This window comes from Chrysemys picta, chromosome 25, assembly GCF_011386835.1.
Source record: "Chrysemys picta bellii isolate R12L10 chromosome 25, ASM1138683v2, whole genome shotgun sequence".
Taxonomy (NCBI): Eukaryota; Metazoa; Chordata; order Testudines; family Emydidae; genus Chrysemys; species Chrysemys picta.
Genome location: NC_088815.1, coordinates 1,533,025 through 1,543,484, shown reverse-complemented (window position 1 = coordinate 1,543,484; position 10,460 = coordinate 1,533,025). Strand labels below are relative to the sequence as shown.

Genomic DNA, 10,460 nt, shown 5'->3' with positions numbered 1-10,460 from the left:
ATCAGGGGGTAGCCGTGTTAGTCTGTATCTACAAAAACAGTGCCCTGCTAGCATAGAAATGGACTGGAAATTTTATGCATTATTTATTAATGTAAAACAGAAGCTATATAAATCCAGCTTTTTCCACACTTCTTGAACATTGCTTTTCTGGCTGCCCTCTAACCAATTCACAAACAGTGAGTATACCCCTTCACTCTCTAAATTGTTGTATTATCAAAAGTGAAATGAGGTGAAATTGGGCAAAAGATATTTGTAAGGATCTTTCAAGTTAGCACTCCCCTACACCAGTTGTTTTCAAACTTTTTTTCTGGAGACCCAGTTGAAGAAAATTGTTGATGCCCATGACTCAACAGAGCTGGGGCAGAGGGTTGGGGTACAGGAGGGGGTCTGTGGCTGGGGGTCTGTGACGTTCCCCTGGTGTTATCCGGACCGGTGATCTGCTAGGTCACTTCAATCCTTCACTCTGGGAGCCACCCTTACCCTGCTCTGCTGTGAGAACCCCCACTCCTGGGCTGTTCACACACAGCCTGTGGCATGTAAGCTGCTCCTTGGATTGTGCAACCGAATAACACTAGACAATATCTCCGGTCCCAGACACAACCCTAGGAACCTCCATCTTGCAGTGTCCAGTTATGCCCACTGGACGCTGCAAGCTTATATGAGTTTGTTAATTTTTAACAAAGAAATTGATATGTATCAGGCTTGTTATCCCAAGGGGAGTCTCTGACACGCTTCAAACCAAACACACTGCTTCATGTAGAATAAACAAACAATTTATTAACTACAATAGATAGATTTTAAGTGATTGTAAGTCAAAGTATAACAAGTCGGATTTGGTCAAATGAAATAAAAGCAAAACACATTCTAAGGTGATCTTAACACTTTCAGTGCCCTTATAAACTTAGATGCTTCTCACCACAGGCTGTCTGGTTGCCCTTCAGCCAGGCTCTCCCCTTTGATCAGCGCTTCAGTCGCTGGCTGGTGATGTCTGTAGATGGAGGTGGAAGAGAGAGGAGAGCATGGCAAACATCTCTCCCTTTTATCATGTTCTTTCTTCCTTCTTGGCTTTGCTTCCCTCCCCCTTCACAGTCAGGTGAGCATTACATCATTGTAGTCCCCTGGCTGACCAAGGGAAGGGGGGTGACTCACTGGAGAGTCCAACAGATCCTTTGTTGCTGCCTAGGCCAGTGTCCATTGTTCCTGTGAGGCTGGGCTGGGTTTGTCCGATACATGCCCTGATGAGGTGTGAACTGCCCCTCTATTCCTAGAGAGTTCTGCCTGGGCTTGTTTAAGCCATGAGGACCCATTTTCAGCCTCATAACTATATAAATGAAATTACACCCTATAACAAACATTACTATAACATTACTATAACAACTATGCTCAGTGCATCATGAGCCTTCCGAAGACACCCGACAGGACAAACTTTGCATTCGATACCACACAATCATATTATAAGGATGAACATGGGGGTGCAGGGTATTCCCCCAAGGTACAGAATGTCACAGGGTGTAGACTCTGGGATGGGGCCAGGGATGAGGGGATTGGAGTGCAGGAGGGGGCTCAAGTTTGGGGGGGAGCTCAGGGCTGGGGCAGAGGGTTGGGGTGTGGGATTGGGGCTCGGGCTTACCTCAGGTGGCTCCCGGTCAGCGGTGCAGAGGAGGTGCTAAGGCAGGCTTCCTGCCTGTCCTGGCACCACAGACTATGCTACGCTCCGGAAGCCGCCAGCAGCAGGCCCGACTCCTAGACAGAGACACACAAGTGGCTTCGCGTGGCTCTCACCTGCAGGCACCTCTCCAGCTCCCATTGGCCGGTTCCCAGCTAATGGGAGTGCAGAGCCGGTGTAGTGCATGGAGCCCTGTGCCCCCTCTGCCTAGGAGCCGGCCCTGCTGCTGGCCGCTTCAGAACAGGTAGGGACTAGCCTGTCTTAGCCAGGCAGCATGACCGACGGGAACAGAGCCACCATGACCCAGTGCCTTATATTCTGCGATCCAGTACTGGGTTGCAACCCGCAGTTTGAAAACCACTGCCCTACCCCACTACTCCCAAAGCACCCCTCTTCCTAGGGTGCCCCAGCCCCACTTTTCCCAGGGTGCCATCCACCTGCCTCAAAGCACCCCCTGCTCCCAAAAGGGACCCTCTGCTGGGAGGGGGCATCCCACGCCAGTGGCCCTGCTCTGCCCCAAAGGGCTCCTCTCTCAGGGAGGAGCATCGCCCTACCCCCAAAGGGCCACTCTGCCCTCACAGCGACCCCTGCCACCAAAGGACCCCTCTGCCCAAAGCCCGGGGCCCCCAAGTCATTGATCCAGGCCAGGATGGAGCGGGCTGGCTGGGGCGGGGCTTGCCGCGCCCCGCCCCACCCCGCCCCGCTCCTTGGCCGGGAGCCCACAGCCGCGGAGGGACTAGCCGGGCCCGGCCGATATGTCGGCGCCACCGGCCGTACAGATCCGCGAGGCCAATGCGCACCTGGCGGCGCTGCACGGGCGCGTGGCGGAGCTGGAGCGGCGGCTGGGCGCGGCCGAGCGCACGGTGCGCGGGCAGGCGGAGAGTCTCATCCGCAAGGACGGCGAGCTGCGCGCGGCGCTGCGGGAGCTGGGGGCTGCCAAGGACAGGTAGCGCCGGGGGCAGCGCCTGGCGTCTCCTCGCGGCGCGGCGCGGCCCGGCCCGGCCTTGCCTGGCTGCCACCGGGCGCGGCGCCGCTCGGTCTCGGTCCCGCCCCCGGCAGCTGAGCGTCCAGGCCGGGCTGCGGGAATGTGTAACACCCCCGTGGGGGCCGACAGCCCGGGCCTCGGCTGGGCCGGTCGGTGGGGTGGCCCCGCGGTGAGACCGGCCCGGAGGCCCGGAGTTCAGAAGGGCGGCAGGGAAATACGAACCGGCCCTAGCAACCGCTTTGCAGCCTTCGCTAGCGCAGCCCCGGCTTTGTGCGCGGGGACAGTCCTGCTGCGAGCCCCAGGTACCTGGGGAAGTAGGAGTTCAGCCCAGGTAACACGTGCGTTCCAAGGAGCATGGCCACGTGTAGACAAGCATAGGCCAGGATTGACGGTCACCTGGGCTTTTGGCTGATGGTAGCAATGTATGGAAAGGATGTCACTGGATTGCTAACTTCTAATCTTGACAAAAGCAATCTTGTGCCCCCCCCCATCCAAATATGAATATGACTGATGTAGTGTACAATAGCCAACAGAGCTGCTTAGGTTCAGGTTGTTTAACTTCTCATTAGAGGTCTCTATTTTCAGTTGCTTGTTACTTTGCCGATACTACACTTGAATTTAGCTCAAAGATGAAGTTTCTTCATACCAGGTCTCTGTCTCAGGCCGAATTTGTTTTGGAAAGTTTAATTTGATCTTCTGAGAACAGTGGTAGGGAAAAGTTATGCCCATGTTTTGTAGTAAAGGTTGCCAAGTCAAATTAGGAAATACCAAACCTAAGGTTGCTTGTGCAATTCTAAGTCAGTCCCCTTGTACGCATGCATGATGGTGATTTTCCTGAGCCTGGCTCATCCTGCACGCTAAGACAGGGCTTCTGAGGGAAAAAAGTATTTGATCATGTATTCCTTAATTCTGGTATTTCCTAACTATTCAATGCTTTACTTTGAAACCCTGGTGTTCTTTTAATGTGTTTTCTTAAAATTTTTAAAAGCAAACTGAAACAATAGAAATACCTTCATGTGAACTATATTCACCATCAAATGTGTCACTAGCAGGGTCAGGACCTTTAGCTCAAACTGCAGACTTCTACCGCCTGAGTTAATTGAACATCTGGTAGCATTAGTAGGCTGTTCTCCTGTATGTGGACCGATTAGAGGGGAAGAGATAGTACCAATCCCACTAGTAAAATGGGTATCTGCTGGATAGTACCAATCCCAGTATTCCAGCAGAGGAATATTGAGACTCAGGAATCCTGGGTTCAGTTCTAGGTTCCAGGGGAGAGTATATTCTAGTGATTACAGACCCTTCTGTCCCCATCTGCTGTTCTCCTCCCTGTCTTACATGCATATCCACTTATCTCCCTGTTCCCTTCTGCTTCCAGCCTGTGTCCTTCCTCTGTTCCTCAGATACAAAGGAGTGAGTAAGGTTGCTTCTGCCACCTCCTTGCTCCCTTGATGCTAGCAGGATGATGCTAGAGGTGCAAGGACGGGAAAAGTTCTGCTCAGTCACAATATCATGGTGGGGGACATGTGCAGTCCAGTCAGCATGTAGCAGCTGTATGGAGATGGAGCATACTCAGTGCAGATAGTCTTTGGAGAATTTAGCTGCCAGCTTCTAACACACCTCTACTGAGCATGTGCAAACTACAGTTTTCACTGGCTTTTAACTTGCCCACATGTAGGCAATTTTTTACAGTTACAGCAAAACACACCTCCCTGACATCAGTTAACATAAGAACATAAGAGAGGCCGTACCGGGTCAGACCAAAGGTCCATCTAGCCCAGTATCCTGTCTACCGACAGTGGCCAATGTCAGGTGCCCCAGAGGGAGTGAACCTAACAGGCAATGATCAAGTGATCTCTCTCCTGCCATCCATCTCCATCCTCTGACAGACAGAGGCTAGGGACACCATTCCTTACCCGTCCTGGCTAATAGCCATTAATGGACTTAACCACCATGAATTTATCCAGTTCTCTTTTAAACTCTGTTATAGTCCTAGCCTTCACAACTTCCTCAGGTAAGGAGTTCCACAAGTTGACTGTGCGCTGCGTGAAGAAGAACTTCCTTTTATTTGTTTTAAACCTGCTGCCTATTAATTTCATTTGATGACCCCTAGTTCTTGTATTAATGAGTTGATCTCCCTTGCCAAATTTCATATTCCTGTTGCAGGGCTTCTCAAAGAAATGGTTGTAAGAATTTTTAATGTGGGCAAAACAATGTATTTTTCCCTAAACTCATTATCTAGAATGGCTGAACTGTTTTAGTTGAAACTTTCATAAAAATTCAGTCCAAGGGGCAGACACCCAGCTTGGAAAATTTCAGCCTGAAAAGTTAAAGTTTGGCAAAACTATAAGAAACAAGGTCTTATAATGGAAAGTGTTAGTTAAGTATCACTATTTGCACTGCCAGTGATGTGTTAGAACTGCATAAACAGCAGACCCAAAGAGAGGGACATGAGAGAGATTCAGGAAGCTTGAAATGATATGGGGATCATTTCTTCAACATTTTATATAAACTGTTTTTTTGAAACTGAAACACACTTCAGGTTTTTATAGGATGAGGGTAAATAAGTGAGGAACAGTAGTTATGTGCATGGCTACGTTTTAGTAGCCTTGTTTTGAGACTATTTTTCTTCTGTTTTCTTCTAAGAGAAATTACTGCTCTGCAGCAGAAGCTGCTCTCATCTGAGGAGACAATTCAGAAGCTGTTGAATGTTATCCAGAAAAAAGATGACTTAATTGTACAGCTGAAGCACAGGAGTCATCTTCTGACTAAAATCTGCAGAAACCGACCCATCCTGGACAATCTTCTGTCTTACATGGCAGAAGGGGAACAGTTAAGTACCCTTCCAGGGACCCAAAGTGATTCCAGTTCTCCGGTTCATGACGAGTTCCAGGAGTCAAACTGCATCACCAACCAGATATCAAAGCACAAAGACTTCTCTCTCAGTGAAGATGACCTGGAAGATCAGGAATTGGATACGAGCCAGTTTGGGACGACAGTGTGAACTGAGTGTGGAACATGACCTTTGTTACAAATACTCCAGTTCCGATTTTCAAACTTCCTTCTGTTTTTTAATCTTGTCCTGAAAGAACCAGGTTCAGATGGGAGTCTGTCCCCGACCCCCTCAGTTCTTGCAAGTAGCCTTTTCTATACCTCCTTCATTGAGGACTCAGGAAAGTAGGCTCTATGCAATACTACCTACTTGAGCGGATACTAAACCTTGATGAAATGGGCACTTATGGGTTTTCCACTGTTCCTTTATCATGGGGATCTTTTAATTCCTCCTGTCCTTCAGTATTTACTTTCCTCTGTGACCCCAAACACTTCATGTTAAGGATACTTAAGTCAAATGCTATATGCATAGTAGATCTTCCAGCACTGGGGGCCAAATGTATCACCATCGACTTTCAGCTTCTGTTGGCCTAAGTGCTGCTCCTCATCCAGGTCTGCTGTATATCAGAGCCATAGACAGTGATTGATTAGAGCAGGATGTTTATATACCAAATTCTAGGACATGATGTCTGAGTCTATAAACCTATAAAATATTGTGCAGTCTTGGGAACGAAAAATCTAAGTGCTCAAAGTTCTACATGTTTCAGTCAAAGGACATATTAAATTAGTGAAAAGCTATCTTTTCTGGGAAGTTTGGCTGCATTGATTTTAGTTATATGCTGAATTCCTAACCTGATGTTTTGTTTTTGAGATTAGATTTGTTAGTTAAGGTTAATCAAATCTCTTTTCTTTTGCTGTATGGAGTTAGCACAGAAAGAAGGAAACTAGTGTATGGGTTTGAGGCAGATTCACAATGTAAATGGAGGGAATCCATTTTCTGAAATTCACCTTTTTTCCAGATTGTGTCTTGTCTGTTTTAAAATTAGAGTGGAGGAATTAAGGGGAAAATATCATATTCATTAGTAAGAGGTATAGTCACTACAGTTGGTGGTGGGATTTTAAGGAATATTATACATAAAGTTAAGTTTCTGGGTAGAAGGGTTGGTTTCTGACTTGATCACTCTGACTTGCATTTAAAACTTGGTAGAAAATTTAATCTATTTTTAAGCTTTTTAAAATTCTGCCTCTACTGTCCTCTTACAGCTTTAAGATTGGCACCAGTCACTGCATGGGAACTTTACAGCTGGCCACTTTGTGCAGCAGCAACCTTTCTGCCTTTGTCTAGAACATGTAGATTTTTCTCTGTGGTCTAACCAGATTTCTTTTCCAAATTCAGTCAGAGAGTTTAAACAAGATGACAGCAGCTCTATATGCAATTCCTTGTAGCTGGCTACGTACTTTTTTATATCTATCATAAAGACCTGCTTTTATATGGGATGTTCCTTGTTCAGAATTCTTCAGTGGGAAACAAAATGTGAGAACGGGTATTCGACTTCAAATAAGAGTAAAGGAAAATCTCTTAAAATTGCTTTTTGAGAAACTCTTATAAACATATGCAACATATTTATACCAGACTGAATTTCCTGTATTTTTATAAATCTAAAACCCTTGACTACTTTTGGTCACTAAAGATTCCTTTGCATTTTTTGCAAAACAGGGTTTTGGCAATTATGTCCTTGCCAAATACTAACTCAGGTAAATACATTCTGCCTCCATATAGTCTCTGCCATTTACAGTCAATAAATAATTCTTAACTTCTCCTTCATCAGATGTGTGGGAACAGTGCTGGTGGTGCAGGATGGACAGTTACATACAGTGAGAATGGTATTTTTGTAGTGGGTGGAGTGACCTCTGTTTGAAGAGTTTATAAAAGCACTTGGTGATTTGGGATTATAGGTGCTATGTAAACATAAGGGATTATTATCTCTTTACAAGTTTAAAGTAAATGTGCAATTTCTTGTGAACATGTACATTATGCTGGTCTGGCCCAGCCTATGTGGTGTCCCTTCAATGCAAACAATCAACCTTCAGTGCAATAAAAATGTCCCAGTGTATTTTTCATCTGAAATTGTGTGTGTAAAATAATTTTGCATCTGCCTATATAGAGTTAGGAATTCCTTTGCAGTTTGTCAGATTCAGGTGCAGATATTTTGCACTTAACAACAAAAAAGAACGTCTTGCTCTCTTGCAAGGTGTCTCCCTTCCCCAGTGGAGAAGAAGGGGTCAGAAAGGACCCAACTGTGTGCAATGGCAAGAAAGACAACTGACTCAAATATGTGTCCAAAGCAATAATACTTCTCATTGTTTAAGCTGCAAGTGCTCCTGTCATGACCTTGGTGTAAAGGATAAACGATATGGTGGGACAGTCAGCCTTTTGAAGTTTCAACCACTATCTCATTACACTCCTTGCCTCTTCTAGTTGTCAGAGTTTGGGATGCATAACTCCCTCCACAGCAAAATGAGACTATAACCCTAATTAGCATATGTGTTTGTTTGTTACTATTGTACAATTAGGGTGCAAGAAAAAATGTAGGACCAAGGGAGCTCAAATTAATCTTCTTAAAACTGTAACATTCAGGCAACTGGGCAGAAGTAATGTTCTGTGACTTAGGAATCAGTAGGTTTCAGGAAACTGGCTGTAAGTGCTTTTGTTTTGCTATTGCTGTGTTCTTCCTGGTAAATTGGACAAAATGGATTTGAAGCCCTGGAATGGATTACCTAGGGAGGTGGTGGAATCTCCGTCCTTAGAGGTTTTTAAGGTCAGGCTTGACAAAGCCCTGGCTGGGATGATCTAGTTGGGGATTGGTCCTGCTTTGAGCAGGGGGTTGGACTAGATGACCTCCTGAGGTCCCTTCCAACCCTGATATTCTATGATTCTATTTGTAGCGTGTGAAACCCTAATGGGAAAGATAAAACTACATTTAGTTGTGTGCTGTCTCTGCCTTTATTGGCACTGATCTCATACACTGGTAAAGTTCTTAAGGCTCTGCTTTGTGGCTAGTTTATTAAAGCTCTCACTATACCATTTGGCCCTAATGAGGCATAGTCATTTTCAAAACAACCTGAGTACACTGGTGGATTTTAGAGCACTTTGAAAAATCTGCTCTCAAACAGAAAGCTCTGCTCAACTGTATTGAATGTGATGGCTACAGAACAACAAAGCTGAAGTTGCAAAAATATTTAAACTATGCTGAACTCATTCCATGGCCTTGAACCAAAATGTTGTTAAAAGCACTATATCCATTCAGTTCTCTACAGTGAAATTGATTCTGCAGGCAACTCCATGCCTGCAGATCTCTAAAGAAGGAAGAATCCAAATCCTAAATAGATTAAATCCTTTGAGAAAGAGGATGGTATTGTACATTCCTTCAGCTCCTGTGCAATTCAGAGTTTTTAAAATCTTTTGCCTTCCTTAACTTTCCAGGCCTCTTTCTAAAGTTTAAGGATGTAAACTTGTGTCAACATTTCATCCATTTATCATCTGTTTGTTACTGTGGGTGAAGGGCTAAGCAATTAGTTACTATTTTAAATAAAAACTCAGTTTTTTTTTCTCACTGATTATCATGGCAGTATCATCCAGCTGCCTGCATTTATTATTTTTGTTACATTTGCATCTGTCCTCGCTTAAGTTTTTCTTGCAGGATACAAAATAAAGATATTTTGGCATATTTGAGTCATGTTGTTTCCATGGGTTTTCTTTGCCTCTTCAGTTTTAAGTGACTCAACTGGTCAGAAACATACAGGGACCGTTTGTCCAGTGTTTTCACTAGACTATTTACTTTTGTATCATCTCATCTGATCTCCTTTCAAACTTGGCCCCTCTCGTTTGAAATGCCCTTTTCCCTGGCATTGGTAAATAATTCTAGTTGTTCTTTGAAAGTTAACACATTTGCAAAACATAACTAGCTGTCCTTTTCTGACATCCCTAGTCCCCTGGGATGTTTTGTTTATGATCCTTTCAAGATGTATAATTACTATTGAATCTCCATGTTACAATGGGGGGGATGGATAGCTCAGTGGTTTGAGCATTGGCCTGCTCAACCCAGGGTTGGGAGTTCAATCCTTGAGGGGGCCATTTAGGGATCTGGGGCAAAAATCTGTCTGGGGATTGGTCCCCCTTTGAGCAGGGGGTTGGACTAGATGACCTCCGGAGGTTCCTTCCAACCCTGATACTCTATGAATATTGTCACCTATCACCCAATTTGCTTTATATGAAAGGGGCATGAGCCCAGTGCTGCCATCAGTTACCTGCAGTAGAATCTCCTTTGCATATGGATAGGTGCAGTCCTGCACTCCCAACTCTCCAGAACATGACTATCTATAATGTGTGAGTGGTGAAGGAGAGTTGGCACCAACATCCAGGGGCTCAGTCATTGCTGATAGTACCTAGAGCCAATATTGTTTCCAGTATGTAGGAAACGGTATATTATTTAGTATAAAAAGCCCTTGATGAAGATTGACAGCTGGGTTTTAAATGTCCCTTTATCGTCCACATCTATTGTATGTGCCACTTTTTCTTGTAGCCAAAGGAAGGGTGGGGCTGTGTGCAAACTGTGTTGGAGTCTTTCATAACCATATATAAGGGAACTGTTGGCCCCTTACTAAAACTCAGTGGGGTTTTTTTGGTTGGCTGCTCCCAGTACCAAAGGAAAGGGGAAGGGTTGATGGGAAATCAGGACTCTGAGACTGACAGTCCCCTGGAATAATGAGGAGAGGCCAATGCTCCAGGTCAGCCTGATTGACAGAGCGGGCAGGTTAATGGAAGCAGGAGGCCAGAGGGATCCCGTCCTCCGTGTGAGCTGGAACAGAGTGGGGCCGAACTAAGGAGAGAGCAGGGGCCCGAGCTGAGCTGGGCCATGGCAGCCACAGAAGCAGTCCAGGGAGCCGGTCAGAGCTGGGGGCAGAGACGCAGAAGCA

At 45.7% G+C, this 10,460-nt stretch overlaps 1 protein-coding gene across 1 annotated transcript; it reads left to right on the top strand.

Annotated features, from left to right (window-relative positions):
* The first annotated feature begins 2,352 nt into the window (after positions 1-2,352).
* VMAC (vimentin type intermediate filament associated coiled-coil protein) lies at positions 2,353-9,216 on the top strand. Its single transcript, XM_005314164.4, has 2 exons — positions 2,353-2,612; positions 5,298-9,216. The coding sequence occupies exons 1-2, from the start codon at positions 2,422-2,424 to the stop codon at positions 5,653-5,655; spliced, it is 549 nt and encodes a 182-aa protein (XP_005314221.2). The 5' UTR covers positions 2,353-2,421; the 3' UTR covers positions 5,656-9,216.
* Positions 9,217-10,460: the final 1,244 nt, after the last annotated feature.

Bases quoted from the DNA above. Each gene is read 5' to 3' on its own strand.
- VMAC (XM_005314164.4), top strand. From the start codon at position 2,422: ATGTCGGCGCCACCGGCCGTACAGATCCGCGAGGCCAATGCGCACCTG. The intron at 2,613-5,297 runs GTAGCGCCGGGG...TTTTCTTCTAAG, and splicing joins CTGGGGGCTGCCAAGGACAG to AGAAATTACTGCTCTGCAGC.